The following is a 20,748-nucleotide window of genomic DNA, read 5'->3' as shown; positions in this document are numbered from 1 at the left end:
TGATCAGGGGTTTGGGGCGCCTTCCCCTGTCATGAACAGAGCGTGGGCGGATAGGGAGGTTGTGGCCCTGCCCCATGTCACACACAGAGCCGCAGGCGGGGCGATCAGGGGGTTTGGGCGCTGCCCCCTGTCACTCTGATCCCGGTGCTGGGAGGCATATTACCCTTTTACTATATAGAATAGAGGCCTGGTGCATGGGTGGGGGCCGGCTGGTTTGCCCTGAAGGGTGTCCTGGATCAGGGTGGGGGTCCCCACTGGGGTGCCTGGCCAGTCTGGGTGAGGGGCTGAGGGCCGTTTTCAGGCTGGTGGGTGACTGAAGCTCCCAACTGCTCCTTTTTTTCTTTTTTTTTTTCTATTCTGGGCCAGCTTTAGCTCTGAGGCCTCGCTGCTGAAAGCCGGTTTCTGGCCTTTACCTTCTGTATTTGATACAATGTTGCAGTCTGGCTGGCTGAAGCCCGGCTGACTGAGAGCCGGTTTCTAGGGTTTTGTTTAGCTTCTATATTTGCAACATAGTTGCTTAGAGTTGCAGCTGAGAGGCCGGCAAGTCAGGCGGGGAACATTGGAGTTCGCCATCACTGGAGCAAGCAAGCCTCCCTGTTCGCTTCAGTGCATGGCTGCAGGCCGCCATCTTGGCTCACAGTTAATTTGCATAAGGATATGCTGATTAGCCAATGGGAAGGGTAGCAGTCGTACGCTAATTACCATGTTTCTCTTTTATTAGTGTAGATGCCTTTAACCAGTCACCTTTTATTCTAACAAACAGTGCTACAATGAATTACCTTGCATATGTGTAAGTCCAATATAATAAAAGCCTAATGTGCAAATCAACCGAATGGCAGAACGACTGGTAGTTATGATGCGCACTGACCAGGAGGGGGAAGACGCTCAATGCAGGAGCTGCCTCCAGCCTGCAGGCCCCAGGCCAGCCAAGGCGGGTGCCAGTGGGGGCCCCCTGATCACCCCGCCGGTTGTCCCACAGAGGGAGGTGACTGGCAGTGGCAAGGGGCAGGGCCAGCGAGCAGGTGGCTCCAGGCCTTCCAAGGCAGGTGCCAGCGGGGGGGCCCCCTGATTACCCCTCTGGTCATCCCACAGATTGGCCCTGATCGCTGGCCAAGCCTAGGGACCCTATCCATGCACGATTTTTGTGCACCGGGCCTCTAGTATGTTTATAGTAGGCTAAATTCTCAGAACTTCTTGGTCAGAGAATGTGCATTTTCCTTTTTGGTAGGTATTGCTAAATGGCCTTCACAGATGGTTTTCTAGTTTGCATTCCCACCAGCAATGCAGGAAAGTGCCACTTCCTCACAGTGACATCAGCACAATGTTTTTAAACTTATGTTTTTTTGACAATATATGAAATGAAAAATTGTACAGTTTTTCTCCCTTAGGGCAGTTTTAATTTTTATTTATTAATAATGGGGTTGAATATCTTTTATGTTCAAGAGCCATGTGTTTCCTTTTTGTGTGCACTCTCAGTTCATATTCTTTACCCACTTTTTGTTGGGGGGGGGGAGGGTTAGATTTTCATTTTTCTCAATTTTGGAGTTTTATTATGCCTGAGGGCCTGAAGGCTCAGTGTGGCAGGAACATAACAGACAAGATCGGCATGGTGAGCAGTGGCTTAGTGTAGAGGTGCGGTGACCAGCTCATGAAGTGCCCTATAAGGTCCATTTGGTGTGTATATTAGCTCTTAGTTTATAAACCTATTTATATCATAGAAGTAGATGTCCTATTATGGATTCTTTAGACACAGTAACTTCTGAACTAATTATGTGTCAGGACCAACAGAGCAATTTAATTTGTAAAGAGGACAGGGGAATATTAGCAATGTTCTGTTCTACACAGTAAGTGAAGGTTTGTCTTGCACTCTGATTTAGATTGTTGCCAGGCCTACTTAGCTATGTAATTAATTTTCAGTAGTTACTGGTAGAGTTCTCCCAGCTTTTATTTATCACTTAAAAGAAAAAATGTTTTTTTCCCTCTGTACAGTGAACAGAGTTCAAGCTGACTCATTGTTTCATTTTATCTTTGCAAAGTGTTCAGCAGGACTACAGGTTTCTCCACTATCCAGAAGCAGAACATTCCTATAAAACTTTTCCTAAGCCGACATGGCAGAAACGAAGAAGCAGTTACCATTGATTTATATGGAAAGGTTTTGTAGTTTTCCGAGATCCAAAAAGTAACCTACTAACTCGTATCAGTTAACATTCAAAGGCTAAAATAATACAGCATTTAGTAGAAGCAACAGTGTGCTCTCGATGTTCAGGGTGCACTGACTCACTGCATCACAAATGCTGGACACTGTTTTCACTTCTTTTGTAAAAGTGAAAATCCTCTTTGAACAAGTTTTAATGTGGGTCTTTCGAAAAAGTAGAGTGGTGTAACCAGAACTTTCAACAAGCAGGGGATGCCTGTATTTTTAAAGAACAAACTCATGTGAGTAATCTCCAAGAGTAAGCGCTTCCCCCTAGGAGCTGCTGTGTTCTACTTCATTCAAAAGCACACCAGTACTCCCCAGCTCTCAGCAGTGGGGGGTCAGCTCCTGTTCCGAGTATTTCAGACTGGGAACTGCAGATGTTCTTTGTCTGTCAGACTCTATTTCTCCTTTCCCTTTCTCTCCTCTCCTTCTCTTTCCTCTGTTTCGGTCCCCTTCTCCTCATCCTCTCAGTCTTCCAACCCTAGCTTACTAAAAGGAGAATGCTTTCTCATGGTTCACTTCAATTGTTTTTGTAAAAAGATTTTTTTGATTCTGGTTGGGTAGCTCAGTTGGTTAGAGCATTGTCCTAATATGCCAAGGCTGTGGGTTCAATCTCCAGTCAGGATACATATAGGGAGCAATCAGTGAATGCATAAGTGGGACAACAAATCGATGTCTGTCTCTCTCTCTCTCTCTCTCTCTCTCTCTCTCTCTCTCTCAAAGTCAATAAAAAAAAAAGATTTTGAAAACTTGGTTACTCAATGTTGTACTTTGCACAGCCCCTATATAGAACAAATGAAAGGTAGACAAAAAAAATACATTGACCAGAATTTTTAATTTTAATTTAGCCTTTATTGATTTTAAGAAATTATTTTTTAAGATGCACCTTAAAGGTGCTTATAAGTACTTCTATTAAAGCTTATTCTAGGGGCAAGTGGAGGGAAAATAGGGGACATCCGTAATACTGTTAACAATAAATAATAAACTTTAAAAAAAAGCTTACTCTATTCCCTGAGTTTTTAGTAGGCACTCAGTGATTTGTATTAATATAAATACACACACGGGTATGAATAAGCATAATGGACATTTGTTCTGTGGTAAAGACCCCCCTTTCCTACCAAATGCTGACGGGTCCAAACAAACATTTCCCCATCTTCCTTGTGCTCTTAGTGAATTTTATTTATATCCACATGTTTAACTGCCTTACCTAAATCTATGGATAGACTCCTCTTACTGTTTTATGCTGTTCCTCGAGTTGACTTCCAAGTGGAACACTTGTGTAAGATAAATGTTTTGTTCTGAGTAGTGTTGCTATGAACCATGCCCCTCTCTTCCATAATGCCATGATTATGCAGAAGCCTGCAGGGTGAAGTGGAGATTGGTTGCTGTGAGAGTCAGCTTGTGCTTTGGAGTGAGGATGCTGCATCATTATTAATGCTCCCTTTACTTGCATGTCTCTCACTGATAACAGAAGGCCATGAGCTGACATGTTCAGGATCTTGGAAATGTTGGAAATAGCCAAACAGTTCCTGCTCATTAGCCTCTTTAGAAATATCATGAGGCAACCTCAAGGCCACGTGACATTTCTGTATTTTGTTTTTAGATACTGTCTGCATTATTTTTGATCAAGAGGCGAAGAGCCACTAATGAGGCATTCTAATTTTTTCAGACTGTCAGTCCCTGGAGTCAGTTTGTCTGGATCTCTAATCCTGGCCACTCTCTTTCTGTCTGTGATTTTAGGCAAGTTACTTTTCCTTTCTAAGCCACAGGTTCCCCCCTCTATAAAATTTGAGTAAAAATGAACCCACCACAAATTTGGAGGATTAAATGGAAAAAAAGAAGGATATGATGTGCATGACTCATTGCTGGACACATAATATGTACCCAGTAATGTTAGCTATTATCATTATTGCTAATCAGATTTTTATTACTTTAGGCTTAAAAGTAATTTATTTTGTGTATATAAAGAAATAGTTTGAAAAGTGAATGTGATTTGATTAGAACAAATAATAGTTTAGTTGTCTATTCCCACACTCAAAGTGGGTGGTGTGCCAATGGCCTTCATTTTCTTGGTCCAGTGAGTACAAAGGCTCTAGCAGTGGAGAGAAAAGTCCCTTAGAAAATATGTATCAAGTCAGTTTTTATGATGGATCACAACAGGAAAATAGTTTATGTTCTCACCTTAGTAGTGATGCCAAGTTCTGTGGAAAAGGAAACATTAAAAAAAAGTAAAAAGCTTGATTAGTTTTCTTAAGTGAACAAAATCAATACCTGCTTTTAATAATTAAAACAATACAGATGAATATAAATAAAATAGTGATGTGTTTCTTCTCAGGATTAAATTTTATAAAATTATAAAAAGAAAAGAGAAAGAATGTTAGATGCACACATGAACACTATATTGGAGGACAGCTGAACCTTCATCTTACTTCCGAGGATGGACACCTCCAGCAATTCCATATGTATATTTTTAGAAATCTTCTTTGCTTACAACAGAATTTCCCCTTTTCTCTTTTCCTTTTTAAACACAAGTGAAATACAAGACCTACTCTTTTGCACCTTGCTTTGTTTTAGCTGATGTTATATCAAAGATTATTATAAATTAGCACTTACAGATTTATCTTGCCTTTTTTAAACAACTAAATGGTATTTTAGCTGCAGTCTCATAATTTATTTAGTCAATCTCCTATAATCAACTTATAGGCTTTCTAGGTCTTTTGCTTTATCAGTAATCTTCAGTGAGAATTTAATAATTTATGTGTATAATTATATATTTTTATATATCTATATATGTGTGTGCATATATGTGTGTATGCATATAAATATGCATGTGTGTGGTGAAAATATGCTACAAATGTGTAGGAGAAATTCTGATGCACATTTACATTTTTAAAAATTGATTTTAGAGAGAGGGAGGGGAGGAGAGAGAAAGAGAGAGAGAGAAAGAGAGAGGGAGAGGGAGAGAGAGAAAGAGACAGAAAGAAACATCAATGTGAGAGAAACATTGATTGATTGCCTCCTGCACTTGCTCCAACCTCGACCTGGGATGGAACCATAGCCTGGGTATATGCTCTGATTGGGAATCGAACCTGCCACCTTTTGATGCATGAGACAATACTTCAAACAACTGAGCCACCTGGCCAGGGGAGCATCTGAATTTTTGATAGTTATTCCTACATTGCATTCCAAAGAGTTTCCTATGTCTCCTTCCATCAGCAGAGGACGAGGTTGCCAGTTCCCCATTCCTTTGCTAGCATTAGGTAGTATCATATTTTTTATTATTTGCCAATTTGATATGAGACTAGTATCTTATTTCATCTTCTGCTTTAAAAATTCAGTAAGATTGATGTACCAGGATAAATTCCTAATAGATCAAAGATCTAAATGTTAATTCATATGTGTATTAGGAGAAAATATGGGTAAATTCCTTGGTAACTTGGGAGTACAGAAAACTTTCTAATTATGACTCAAAATCCAGAAGCAATAAGAGGAGAAGTAGATAAATTTGATATCCTAGAAATAAAAAAGTATGAAGAAACTATAAAAAAGTAAAGTGACAAACTGGGGAAAAATATTATAACTAATATAGACAAGAAATATTTTCTCATATATAGTACTAGAGGCCCAGTGCACGAAATTCGTGCCTGGGGGATGTCGCTAAGCCCGGCCTGCACCCTCTCCAATCTGGGACCCCTTGGGGGACATCCCTGTCACAATCCAGGACTGCTGGCTCCTAACCGCTTGCCTGACTGCCTGTCTGATGGCCCCCTAACCACTCCCCTGTTGGGCTGATTGATGCCTAACTGCTCCCCTGTCGGCCTAATCGCCCCCAACTGCCCTCCCCTCCTGGCCTGATCACCCCCAACTGCCCTCCCCTGTCGCCTGATTGCTTCCAACTGCCCTCCCCTGCAGGCCTGGTTGTCCCCAACTGCCCTCTCCTGCCAACCCGATCTCCCCCAGCTGCCCTCCCCTGCAGGCCTTATCGCCCCCAACTACCCTCCCCTGCTGGCCCGATCTCCCACAATTGCCCTCCCCTGCTGGCCATCTTAAGGTGACCATCTTGCGGCGGCTGTCTTGTGGCAGCCATCTTGTGGCAGCTGTCTTGTGGCAGCCATCTTGTGGTGACATGGGGTGGCCATCTGTGATGACATCATGGTGGCCATCTTGTGATGACGTCATGCAACACCACCTAGGCTTTTATTATGTAGGATGTTTGTGTGTAACTAAATTAAAAATTGAAATGAAGATGACTATCTGATAGAAAAGTTAGCAAAAGATACGAACTGACTGAAAACGGGGAAAAAACAAACCCGAACCCTGCAAATGATCCATAAACATATGAGAAGCTACTCAACTTACTCATAATAAGAGAAATGCACGTTAAAACTCAGCTGGCTTTCTGTTTCTCTCCTGATTGGCAAAAGTTCACAGGTTTGATAGCACACTCTGTGGGTGATGCTATGGATAACAGGCAGTGTCTTGCGTTGCTCATGGGAGTGCAAAGTGAGACATGCCTTAGGGAGGAGAATGTGACAGTATATAATGCAGTTACCTATGAATTTAGGTAACCCGTCAATCCTGCTTTTTTGGATTTGGTCCAAAGATAATCTGGGAAGAATATAGAATGATATATGCACAGTGATTTCATGGCACTATGGTTTGATAATGAAAGACTAAATAATCATATCTTGAGGTCTAGATTCCATCTGGCTAGCCTAAAGTTTGTAGCCTTCCAAACCAGTCCTGATACCCCAGCTCAGGCATTGGCAATATTTGGATAATGTGCAGATGGCTTTCAGTTCCATATCGGGAATTAACAGTAGTGCTGTAGGTCAAATCTCAAAGTAGGTAAAAGCCTTTTTTGGGTCCTTTTCAAGTCTGTGTCTCTGAGTGTGGTACCTTCTTACTGTCTTTTCCTTCCTTGGTCCATTCTTGTCCATCTACCTCATCCTTCTTTCCCTAAGGGCTCTTCTGTAATATTGCTTCTTCCTCCTGAACACTGGATAACCTGCCTTGAATGCTCTGATTAAGGCAAGACCACAAGATGTTAACCTTCTCTTCTCAGATATTTAAATCAGTAACCTATTCATCTACTAGTGGTAGTATATTGGGTGATGAGGTTCTGGAAAGACAGGTTTTTGCATATTTCTTGTTTGTTTTAGATGGTGCTACTCTAAGACGACATGCTAAGTTCACTTATTTCTTCTGTTTCAGCTTCATTTCATTCCCATCCTCCCTCTCATGTTAATGTTTGAAGTTGGGATATCTTAAAATTGATAAGAACATGAATGTAAAGTCCCACTCCTCTTGAGGAGCTGTTACTGAGTTGAAAGTGTTTTTTATAGTAAATGGCATCTTAGATCCCAGGAAATGTGATCATAAGGGGGCCAAAAATATGAACTCAGCGTTCTTTATTGGCAAATAGCCATACACGATATTCCACCTCACTTCCCTTCTGTAGTGGGTTTGTTTTCTATGAAAAAGGACCTTTGCTGGGTGATTGTGGGTTGACACAGAGCAAGCAGATACTCAGCATTGAGAAAGGAAAAAAGTCTGGATGGTCATTTTATTCTTTTGTTAATGATACTACTTCTTTGGATTTGATCCAGAGGTAACCTGGGAAGAATATAGATTGATATATGCACAGTGATTTCATGGCAGCACTATGGTTTGATGATTAAATACTAAATAATCATATCTTGAGGTCTAGATTGCATCTGATATTTATAGAGATATCTTTCTTGAACTCTCAGCATTTAACATAATTGATTACTCATGTTTCAAATACTCTCTTCTCTGGATTTCAATGACATCATGTGCCTAGTTTTTATCCTCTTATCTTACCTGGTATTGGCTGCTCTTTTTCAGTGTCCTTTTCTCATCTCAACTTTTCTACCAGACCTCTGAAAGACCCAGTCTTCTACTTTTTTCTCTCCTTTCTTCCCTTCCCCTCCACTCGTGTCTGTCTTCTTAGGTGAGCTCATCCATTCCTATAGATTCAGGTATCTTCTATATGGTTTTGATTCTCCCATTTGTGTCTCATCTATACAAATGGCTGATCATTATTTCTAGTTGAATAATAGGGATCTCAAATAAGCATGTCCAGAAGACCCCCTATTGATTCTCTCGTTCCCCAAATCTGTTTCTTTGTAAACCTTTCCTGTCTCAATAAATGGCACCACAAACCACTGATGCTCAGGCCAAAATACTTCCCATGTACGTAGGAATCCTACTTGATTACTCTTGTATGACTCATATCTATTCTCTCAGTGACTTATCTTGTTTCTACCTTCAAAATATGCCTCCATTTGCTTCTCACTCTTGCCATGCCATAACCCAGGTCCAGGTTACCATAGTCTTTCAATTACTCTTAGACCAGTGTGTCAGCTTCCATCTGGTTATCTTGCCTGCATTTTTTTGCCATTGCTTTTCCATTTGCCCTATCTACAGTCTTCACAGTGCTTCCAGAAGGGGCTTTCTGAAGTAGAAATTAGCTCATGTTTGAAACAATTACCAGCATAATCTGGTTCCTGCTCCCTGACCTTTTTCCTCCTGTTCTCCCTATGTCCAGTCACTCCGTTTGTCTCTCTGTCACTAGAACATGGCAAGCTTGGTCCTCTTTCTAGGCCTTTGCTTTTGTGGTATCTCTCAGAAAGCTCTTCTGATCTTTGCAGATTCTTTCCCATTATGTAAGTCCCAGTTCAGATTTGAACTTCTGAGGGAGACTTATTTTGACTAGCAACACTCCCCACCCCCAGTTATTCTTTGTCCATTACCCTCTTTTATTGTGCTAATATCATTGACTGAAATTATTAGCTTGTTTCCCTATTTTTGTTTTTTATCACACTTCCTCTTTAAGACTGTAAACTCCTTGAGGGTAGAAACTCTTGCCACAGCTCTATCCCCATAACCTAGAACATAGCCTGACACACAGTGGATCTTCATTGTGTTGTGGTTGTTGACTGACTGTTTTATGCTTGTAAGTAGAACAATCTTTTGACAATAATAAGTAAGATACATTAACACAAAACTGAGTTAAGAAGTAATTGGATAAGAAAATGTGTTTATTGGAGGAGAGACTTCTCTTTTGTGGGATAGTTACTATTCAGTTAGGTAATTTTGTGGGCATTTTGGTATATTCACAGGTTTTCTGTTGATTGTAACTACTGGGTCACCAGCATAGTATTCACTTTATTTTGAAAGTCAGCACATCCCAACATTGACAGAATTCCAGACCAAGTGGAATGATTTGCCTTATATATTGCTGAAGTTCTCCTTGAGCAGCTTTTGTTGAGTTATCTGGTGGCTTTACGGTGACTGAATAGAAGAATGTACCAGGATACCAACCTGGCATCTGGCACAAGTAGTTCTGCCTTTAGGTTTTTGTTTGTTTGTTTTATATGTTTTTATTGATTTCAGAGAGGAAGAGAGAGGGAGAGAGAGATAGAAACATCAATGATGAGAGATAATCATTGATCGGCTTCCTTCTGCATGCCCCACACTGGGGATCAAGCCTGCAACCGGGCATGTGCCCTGATCAAGAATGAAACCATGACCTCCTGTTTCATAGATCAATGCTCAACCCTGAGCCATGCTGGCCGGGCTATTTGTTTTAAATAAATCCACAGTCTTTATATTTTTGCCATGAGCTAACAGATATAATATATTGCTCATAGTTTTGCTTTGTCTTTCAAAACTCCACATTCATTTAGTAAATTAATGAGTACCCACTATGTACCAGGCACTGTCATAAGTGCTGGGGATATAGCTATGAGTATGATAAAGTGTCAGCTCTAAATTGTTGTTAAATAAATTGGTGACTTACTTGAAGCTCATTTCAAAAAATTAGCATGACCTCAGAGCTTTAGGAGGTTGGTATGTAGTCTCACGCATTATGCCTCTGTCATCTTTCTTCTTGAACCTACTTGTATACTGTTTAGTGTTCCATGGTTACTCGAATGTCTGTTCTGTGCCATTACTGTGTTAGGTCCTGGACATTCAGATAAAAATGTTGTCTTCAGTATTTCTTAACTAGTAATAAGTACAGGCTGGAAAAATGAGTTATTTTAATACGCAATTATGAAGTGCCAGAATGCTTTATGCAGTCTACTGTGGGAATGCAGAGAAGAGGCATCTAAGAAACCTTTAGCTGAAACTGAAGGTGGATGGGCAGGTGAAGGGCTATCTGAGTTGCCATTCTGAAGAAAATAAAGGTATTCTAGGCAGATGGCATAGCACAAGGTTTAGGAATTTCAGGTGGTTTGGTGTGGCTGGAGAGACGGATGAATTTAGGGAGAAATGAATATTGAAATTGGGGAGAAATGAATATTGAAGTTGAAGATCTGGATAGGCCTTGAATATCACCGTGAAATCATTGGAAGATTTCAAGAGTGCTACAGTCAGATTGATATTAGAGGAGTATCTTTCAGATGGCATTGTGGGGAATCATTTGGAGGGAACTAGAGGAGGTAGATGAATGCCCATCATTTCCAAGTTTAAGCAGGGAAGTGACATAATCAAATTTATGTTTTATGAAAGGCCACTCTGCTGTTGAGTGGGACATACACTGTGGTGGTGATGCGGGGCGGGGATGAATAGGAGGAGTGAGATGAGTATAGTAATAAGGAACTTCCCTTGCCTTTTTAGCATTTCAAGAATTTTTGGATCCTTATAGAAACATTTTATCATTTTTTATAATAAAATTTTGGGCGAAAAGTTTTTGCCAAGTTCCTAAAGCTTTGATGTGCTCCCCCACCCTCTCATGTAATGTTCATACGTGAAGCCCCCTTCTAGCATGGAGGTTGTACATACAGGCATCCCTTAGTCCTCTTAGTTCTTCATGTTTTCTGACCTCAGCTTTGGTTCTTACTAAAATACCATTGAAGGTACTGCAGTTTTCAATTTTGGTTTTCCTTTCATTGTGGTAATCCTATTTTAAAGTGTAAGTCCTTTTAGGCAGCAAGGTAGTTGGAATAGCGTCAAGCTCTTGAGGCATTTGTAAATTCATGTCTATAAACACAATGGGTGATTTGTTGCACTGCTGGTGAATTTATTATAGTATGTAACAATATCTAATCAAATTGTTGAGAGGAATAAAAGCCTCAGTTTAAGGTTAGTCTTTCACGTTTACAAGGAGGACAAATTATATTTTTAATAACTTCTCAAACTGAAGAATATTCAGTGTATGATAATACATGTGCTTGAAAAATATTACCATGCAGTCCCAAAGGGGCAATTTTCTATTCAGAGGCAAGTTTAAGACAGTTTCACTTTAGTTTTTGGAAGTTATTAAATACTCTCAAGTATTGAAAATACAGGAAGCAAATGTTGATCCTCTTGATATTTTAAATGAAAAGATAATAGCAGAGGTTATACATTTAAAATATCTATTTCTCATGAATATTTCCACTTTACAGCAGTTACCTACTGTATTGTAATTGCCTGTTTACTTGCCTTTCTTCTCTACCTCTCTCTGCTCTCCACCACCAGTTCCGGTGCTATTTAAGTAAGCACTTGGATATTTCTGACCGATTAAATGTGACACTTTTCTTTCTTTTTTTTAACAGAAAATGCATCAGATGCAGATTTATGGCTCCTGAATAGTTGCACTGTAAAAAACCCAGCGGAAGACCACTTTAGAAATTCAATTAAGTAAGTAGAAGTTAATTCTTTTACAAGTGAGGTAAGACTTGATTTAAGGAAATTAGCTTTTAAAAGATTGCTAATAATATCAATATTCGGTATGCATCAAAGAAGTATAAATTGGATTTTAATATATTGTTTTTGCATTTATCTGCTAAAGAAGGAAATGTTAATGTAGACTTTTCTAATAGGTCAGTGGTCGGCAAACTGCGGCTCGCGAGCCACATGCGGCTCTTTGGCCCCTTGAGTGTGGCCACGAAGTTTCAATCGCACTGTACGTGCGCGCCCGCACGTGGTATTTTTGTGGAAGAGCCACACTCAAGGGGCCGCAGTTTGCCGACCACTGTAATAGGTGATTTGTATATTTGCGAAGTTAGCTAATAGGTGATTGGAATATTTGTTAAGTATTAAAAATGTACTCTTCTCAGGTAATCCATTCTGTACTTTCTGAACCTACCCAGAGCAGTCCTTAGCCTCTTTTCTCTCCCATGCCCATTAGCACTGTTCTAGGTGCTAGTAATGCAAGGGAAATGCAGATTGTTGGGGGAGTTTAAAGTGAAAGCATATCTTCTGTTCATATGTGCTCTGAATTTTAGCCTACCCACCTTCTTAGAAATCTCATTTCATAAACTATTTCTCATTCTCCTATGTTTTCTACCTCTGCAGTTCTACTGGTGCCTTGTCATTGACATTTAAATATGCTCAGGTCTAATCACCCCATGTATCCATTTTAGCTATTGTCGGATTTTTCTTCTTGTCTTCCTAGCCAGACTTGAGATTCTCCACCTCCTAACTTCAATCTAAAACTCATTCCCCTCTCTTCCCAAATTGGTTTTATTATGAAATATACATATATAAGATTTATGAAACCTATAGTTTAAATAATAATAATATTGCCATTAATATGTCCACCACCCAGCATAAGCAATATAATGTTGTCAAGACCTTAGAAATTCTCGTGTGTCCCTCTTTCAGTCACACCCTAAAAAGAAAATTTTATCCTGGTTTCTGTGTGTCATTCCATTGTTTTATTAGTAAATTTATCATCTGTTAAGTATATCTCTAAACAATTGGTTGTTTAGTTTTGCCCTGTTTTAGACCTTATTTATTGGACTTAAACTTTTGATGTTCTGAGATTTGCTTCTTTTCCTAAGCAAATCCATGATTTATCCATGTTGATGGATATAAAATTATTCTGGTCCCTTGTTGCATGAGTTTGCCACAATTTATCCATTTTATTATTTATAGAGTTGAGGTTTTCCAGGACTTTCCTTGTATGAATGAAGACTGCTGCTATGAATATTTTGAGCATGGTTTCTGGTGCACATGTGCAATACTTATTTTAGGATGTGTAACTGGGAGTTGAATTATTGGGTCATGGATATGTATATAGTCAAACTTTAATAGATAATGCCAGACTCTTCCCAAATGCATGTGTCATTCACTCCCACCAGTAATGGATGCGGGTAGTTGTTTTCAATTCTTGCTGATACTTGATATGGCCAGACGTCTAACTTTTGACAATCTAGTGGTGGAGATGGTATCTCAGTGTGGTTTTAATTTGCATTTCTATGGTTACTAATGATGTTGAGCATCTTTTATGTTTATTGGCCATTTGGATTTTCCTTTTTTGTGAAATGGCTTTAAAATTTTTTTCCTGTTGAATTGTCTTTTATTTATTTGTGGGAATATGTTACATGTAGACTAGATACTAATCATTACATGTTACACATGTTGCAGATATCAATTGTGGCTTATCTTTTCACTCTTTAGTGCTGGAGATAAATTTTGGTTTAACATTTATGTCTTTCCTTTGAGTGTATGCTATTATTGTTTAAGAACTCTTTCCTTACCCTGAAGTTAAGGTATTCTCCAGTATTTTCTTCTAAAAGTCTTATGGTTTTTACTCCTTGCACAGATTTATAATCTGTCTGGAGTTGACTTTTTTGTTTGCTTATATGGTGCTAGAAAGGGGTCCAGTTTATTTTAAATTTCAAAAAAGTTTTATTATTTTTCATGTAGGATCCAAATTTTTCCAGTATCATTTATTGTTTTGTTTTTGTTTTTAAAAGATTTATCCTTTCTCCCCTTAGCTATGAACTAGTGGCCCAGTGCACAAATTCATGCACGGGTGGGGTCCAGCTGGCCTGGCCCCAATTGGGGCAGATTGGGGCTGGGCCTGTTGGGAGGAGGAGATGACGGGAGGTTGGCCGGCTGGCTGGCCTGCCCCGATTGGGGCCCGATCAGGGCTGGGCCGGCTTGGGGGATGGGCCAAGGGCAAGTGGCTGGCGGGCCCGGCCCCTGATTGGGGTGGGGGGGCCGATCAGGGGCCAGTGGCCTGGGGGAGGGGTCATGGGTGGTTGGTCGCCGGCCCTGCCCCTTATCGGAGTGGGGGGGAAGATCGGGGGTTGGGCCGGCTGGGGGTAGGGGCCGCAGGCAGTTGGCTGGTTGGCCCCACCCCCTGTTGGGGTAGGGTGGCATTAAGGGGCGGGGCTAGCAGGGGGGAGGGGCTTTGGACCGATCAGGGTGGTGGGGACCCATTGGGGGCGGGGCCAGCCAGGGGGAAGGGCTGCAAGAGGTTGGCCGGCCGGTCCCGCCCCCTATTGGGGTTGGGGGGTGATCAGGGGCAGGGCCCGCTGGGGAGAGGAGCTGTGGGCTATTGGGATGGGGTGGACCAATCTAGTGCGGGGCCGGCCGGGGGGAGGGGCTGCGGGGGTTTGGCTGCCGGCCCCACCCCTGGATCCGGCTGGTTCACTGGCCGCAGTGGGCATCATAGTGACCGGTCATTCTGGTTGTTATGGCGTTCCAGTCACTGGCTTTTTATATATATAGATTACCCACTCTGTCATATTGAGTGTCCATAGATGCTTGGGTCTATCTCTGGGTTTTATTTATTTTTTATTATTCTATTTCTTTATTATGATACTTATTGTACACAGTCATAATTAGTATAGATTTATATTAAGTCTGGATATTTGAGAATGTTAATGTGTTTTTGTTTTTCTTTAAGGGTGTCTTGGCTTTTCTTTGCCCTTCCATATAATTTCAAGTGATTTTGATTTTGACTACATTGAGTTGTCTTCTTTTTTTTGTTTTGTTAATCCTCACCTGAGAATATTTTTTCCATTGATTTTTTTTAGATAGAGTGGAAGGGAAGGAGGAGAGGGAGACAGATTGAAAGAGAGGAGGGATGGAGGGAGGGAGGCAAAGAGAGAGAGAAACTGATGTGAGAGAGACACATCCATTGGTTGGTTCCTGCATGCACCCCGATCTTGCCAGGGATCCACCTACAGCTGAACCAGAGGCCTTTTGGTCAACAGGCTGACACTCTCATCACTGAGCTGAGCCAGCCAGGGCATTCCTGTGAATCTTTTAGAATTTTTTCCCTAAAAGTGTACATATGTACTAAATTGTTCCAGTATCACTAATTTAAAAAGTATTCTATTCTTTCTCCTTTTACCTGTGCAGTACTTTTTTATCTTTATGCTATTGTAAAAGGTAAATTAAAAAAAATAATTTTCTAAATGTGCCTACTCTCTTGGTCTCAGGGAGTTATATCATGCAGCAGTGTGAAGGATGGTTGGGTATAAATGAGTCTAGATCAGGAGTCCCTAGGACAGAGTTGCAGTAGTCCAGGTACTGATGCCTCCTTTCTGGTGGCCGCATTCAGAGTTGAAAGGAAGGAGTCAACTTGAGAAAGAAGAATTCTTTACACTTTTAGCATTATTGAATATGACATCTAGATTTTTGACTAGAATGATAGAGGGAATTCCAGAAAGGGGGTTCAGTTAGAGGGAAGACATGTTTTGGTTTTAATCATGTTGTATTTGAAGTCACAGCTAAATATTATATTAAAATAATGGACCGTCTTTTATCTTTATTGATTGTATTCTTTGTGGCAGACTACTCAAAGTGCTTTACATCAATTGGATATTATCTAGCTTAATTTTTGCAGGCTGTCACATTGTAGATTTCAATTTTATTTCTATTTGACAGATGAAGAGCCTCTCTTTCATATATGAAGTTTCTAAGACAGTTCGGTTCATAAATGGGGTTAGGTGGGATTTTAATGTAGGCAGTCTGACTAGGAGTCTGTATGTTTAGTCATTTTATTACTCTGCTTCCCAGATAAAGATGTCAGGTAAGCAGTTGTAGAATTGAGGTAGATATCACTGTAGTGATATGGATTTTATATTGTTTGCATAGAAATTGTCATAGTTGAATGTAATGGCATCCTCAAGTCAGAAATTACAGAAGGAGCAGAGAAGAGTTCTTTCCAGAACTGTGGTGGGATGCAGAGGAGGTGGTTGTGATGTGGGATGGAACAGTGTAATGTGGGTCATGTTTAGGAGCAGGAGAAGGAGGAATTAAGCCAGGAGCAGAGGGTTATGTTTATCAGATGCTGCTCATTTTCAAAGAATGCTTTGGATTTTATGTTCTCAGATTATCCATTTTTCCTCCTTTAGGAAAGTAAATAAGATATAAAGGTATTTTAGTGCTACTGATACCCCTAAGACTCCAGAGATTTAGTTTCTGTAATTGGTACTTTTATAATCTTAACTAGAGGCCCGGTGCACAAATTCGTGCACCAGTAGGGTCCCTTGTCCTGGCTTACGGGATTGGGCCGAAACTGGCTCTCTGACATTCCCCAAGGGGTCCTGGATTGTGAAAGGGCGCAGGCCAGGCTGAGGGACCCCACAGGTGCACAATCGGGGCCGGGGAGGGACACGGGAGATTGGCCAACCAGGGAGGGACTGCGGGAGGGCTCCAGGGTGTGTCTGGTCCATCTTCGCTCAGTCCCGATTGGCTGGACCCCAGCAGCAAGCCAACCTACCGGTTGGAGCATCTGCCCCCTGGTGGTAAGTGCATGTTATAGTGACTGGTCCACTGGTTGACTGTCTGCCCTCTGGTGGTCAGTGCATGTCATAGCGAGCGGTTGAGCAGCCTTAGCATATCATTAGCATATTATGCTTTGATTGGTTGAACAGCCGACTGGTCCGCTGGACACTTAGCATAATATTAGGCTTTTATTATATAGGGTTAATGGATATACTTCTAGATTGTTTTTATTAGTTTAAAAACTCAAATATAACTTGTGTTAATGGATTTTGTTATGCACGTAAACTGTGTTGTGAATGTGGCTCAGAGTAATGATTGGTGTTTGAATGATTAAGTGAGGTAACCATATGAGAAAGGTTGTCATTTTAACACTACAGAGCCAGTGCAGGCAAGCACAGATTCCTTTAGTGCACTATTCTGCTTGATTGGAAGATAATTTAAAAACAATATTAGAGTTGATTAAGTATTTTTAAAAATTATGGCTTTGAAGACATTTGATAATTGCAACTAGTTCTTGTTAACACCTAAGCTAACATTTGGTTTGTTTCCAAAATAAATACAATGCTGTAAAAAAAGCACAGTAATAAATTGACATTGAGAAAACATCAAATTCAAGTGACATTTATACATTTAAAAACTTTCAGTAATAGATTACCTACTCTTGTCAAGCATTTTGCTTTATTTAGCTGCTTTCCCCCTTGTCATCATCTCCTAACAAAGAAAAACAAAGATGAATAGTTCTTAAACTCATTATACCTTATCATGCTACCTATTTATCTTTTTTTATTTTTTTACAGAGAGGAAGGGAGAGGGATAGAGAGTTAGAAACATCGATGAGAGAGAAACATCGATCAGCTGCCTCCTGCACACCCCCCACCGGGGATGTGCCCGCAATCAAGGTACATGCCCTTGACCGGAATTGAACCTTCTCTCAGTTTCCAGCTCTATCCTTTCCCTTCACCCTCCTCTCTTGCATGCATTCCACCCCAGGTTAGTAAGGCAAGATACAAATTCAAGGAGAGTCTGATAAGGATTTCCTTTCTCCTTGTTTTGTTGCACTCAGTCCCATATGCTCAAATGCAAAGATTACAAGGAAGAGCTAGGACCTATTTTTTTCTTACTGGGACCACCTATAAATAATGATTGCTTCACTTTGCCACTCATCCCCAGTGTTTGTCATCTGTTTTTTGTTCTGTTTTCTTAATTTAATCCTCACCTGAAGATCTTTTTTTCCATTGATTTTTAGAAAGAGTGGAAGGGATGGAGGCGGGAAGGGGGGAGATAGATAGATAGATAGATAGATAGATAGATAGATAGATAGATAGATAGATAGATATAGATAGATAGATAGGCAGACAGACAGACAGAGATTGGTTTCTTCCTGAACTTCCACATGTGCCCTGACCAGGCCAGGGATTGAACCCGCAACCTCGGTATGTTCCCTGACCAGGAATCAAACCCACCACCCTGATGTACGGGACAGTGCTCCAAGCAACTGCACTACACTAGCCAGGGCTAGACCATCTTATTTTAACAGGAGTAAAGAAAAATGACTCTGAGGGATTTACTGTCTTCCATATGATTAATCCATTTTCATTGATGAAGACCCATGAATTGATTGTGAATTTCTGACAAGATGGCCATGGACAGATTTCTTTGGGGGTTGGGGGGTGGGGAGGAGGGGTGGTACTCCTGGTGGTGGTCAAAATATTAGTTTTGCAACTGCACAGTATAAACAATATTGGGAAGAATATTATTTAATCTTGGTCAGAGAGAATAATGGCTTAAAATTAATGGGAAATCTTCATTTTATAAACTAGTGTGATAACAGATCACTCTATCTTTAAATAATTCCTTAATCTGATTAAAATATCTGGTATGAAAAAGCATATCTGTATTAATCTGTAGGGTGTACTGCTCAGTATTTCTACTGGCTTTCTACTAGTGATCTAATTACTAAAGGTTTACAGTGTTTGTATAATTGATGTTCAGATTGATAAAAGAGTAGGAGTTCTAAATAGCAAAAATGCAGTTAAAATATTTTTTTTTTTTGCTGCCTCATGACTTTCAGATCTTAAGTGCTATTGCCTTTACTAATTTTGGAAAACTTGCTCAGCCCATGATTGGTGATGGCAGCCTATTGCATGCATCTCTTTTCCTCTGAGGCATTTGTGGTTGCCTTGTCCTTGTTTTATCCATTATGCCAATTTGATTTAGACATATGGCCTTTAACTTGAGGGGTTCTTGAGCAGACAAAGATGTTTTTGAAAGAGATCAAAAGTTTCAAAAAAATAAAATTTGCTCTTAATGAGAGTATCAAATAAGAAAACTGCTTTAGTTAATGCTTTATAGAAATGTGGGATCTTTTCCATGCCACCTAAAGGAGGTCATGCAGAGGCTGGTGAAAATAAACACATCTTGTGTGTTCTATATAAATGACAGAAAGAATAGCCAGCTTGCTTTGATCATGGACTGTCAACCTCTGTTTGACCTTGTGCATTATTAACCCAAATGGGCATTGTGGCTTAGCCATACTGATAGTAGATAGACAAGAGTCACCAGTTCTTTGAACCACCTTTGCTTGTAGAAATGCATGGTAATATAGATGGAATCTGAGTGAAGTTACTGGAAAGAACAATTGGAAATATAAAGAGAAATGGACAAAGAAGTGTGTTTTGAGACAGAGAAAACCTGCTTTGTATATCTTCTGTCTACTCTATGGGAAAGCTCCTTATATAGAATTCTGTTGATCATCCTCATTATTGGATAGCTATTCCTATTATGAAAATATTTTTTTTGCTTCATGTAGATTTAACTTGAAGAGTTCTTCATCATAAATTGAAGTTGGGGGAGGTACCAGAATATTATTTCAACTTGAATTTATAAAATAAATTGCCTTCAAAAAAGCTGACTTAAGAATAGAGAAAAACTTTCCCTTTCAGTTAGTCATTATCAGTTAAAAATAAAATAAAAGATTTGACTGGTTCTGTTTTTTTTAAAAGAATAGTGAAGCATTGAATGGCTGCACACTTCCTACAAGGGATCAAGCCCACAGCTGTGCATGTGCCCTGACCAGGAATCGAACCTGCAACCTTTTGGTGCAAGGGAGGATGCTCAACCAGCTGAGCCACACTGGCCAGAGCTTGACTGGTTCTATTTTAGCTAGATTTGTTGGTAATCAGGTTGTCTTTTTCTTTTTTAATTAAAAAATTTGGCATTGGAAGATAAAACATTGGGATTTAGTTTGGCCTTTTGCAAGAAACAAGTTAGGTAACACAAGTTGTTTTGTTAAACTTATTTTTTAATACTTTAGGTTGTGGAATTTTCTTTAAACTTAGATATTTTAATTTTAGCTTTTCTAGTTGTATGAAATAGCTTTAATTCAATATCAGTTTTATGTTATTTTTTAAAATGTCAATAGCACATACAGTGAATCATTGTATGCTTTTCCAGTCACAGTCTCATTGTTTCAGCTATCCTTGCCCACCCACAAGTTTCCCTCTATTTGCAAAGTTCAAAATATTTTACTGTTTGACTTAATATGTATTATTGATCAGGTACTGTCCAATGTGATTCCCCCCCAAAAAATAGTGCTGTGTTTAATATGAGTTTATACTACCCCCGACCATTTCTCATCTATATACTTCCATTGTGTAGATCCTGTCTATATGCTGATTATTCCCAAATTTCTGTTTCAGACCTTAGTCTCTCCTTCTAATATCCAGACTTGTGTATCCCACTGTTTCCTATACTTCTTTATTTAGATGACTCATTGGCACTTCAAATCATCAGAACCTCTTCATTACCTCTCCGTTTCCCTAGCTAGTGTTTCCATTCCTATTGCTTATCTTCTTTGGTTGCATAGTCATCCATCATATAGATGGGGAGTTTTTCTTGGTTCCCTGTTTCTTTCCCCTGTTTTTCTCTGTGGACTGAAGGACTGACTCTACTTCTAACATATCTTTTCCTTCCTCCTCTTGACTTCTTTCTTCTCTTTCCTTTTGCCCAATGTTTTATTGCTTATCTTATATATTTAAATGGATAATATGCAAAGTGTCCCCTCGGGAGTT

At 40.0% G+C, this 20,748-nt stretch overlaps 1 protein-coding gene across 4 annotated transcripts in view; it reads left to right on the top strand.

Moving 5' to 3' along the window:
* Positions 1–20,748, top strand: part of CDKAL1 (CDK5 regulatory subunit associated protein 1 like 1) — a 628,254-nt gene that overhangs the window by 82,781 nt on the left and 524,725 nt on the right. For all 4 annotated transcript variants that reach the window (XM_006093745.3, XM_006093747.3, XM_023758088.1 and 1 more), the window contains one exon: positions 11,764–11,848. In XM_006093745.3, coding sequence (XP_006093807.1) covers positions 11,764–11,848 — 85 coding nt within the window. The remainder of the gene's footprint in view (positions 1–11,763; positions 11,849–20,748) is intronic.

Source organism: Myotis lucifugus, unplaced genomic scaffold (assembly GCF_000147115.1).
Source record: "Myotis lucifugus unplaced genomic scaffold, Myoluc2.0 scaffold_122, whole genome shotgun sequence".
NCBI classification, from domain to species: domain Eukaryota; kingdom Metazoa; phylum Chordata; class Mammalia; order Chiroptera; family Vespertilionidae; genus Myotis; species Myotis lucifugus.
This window is presented reverse-complemented; position numbering and strand designations above follow the sequence as displayed.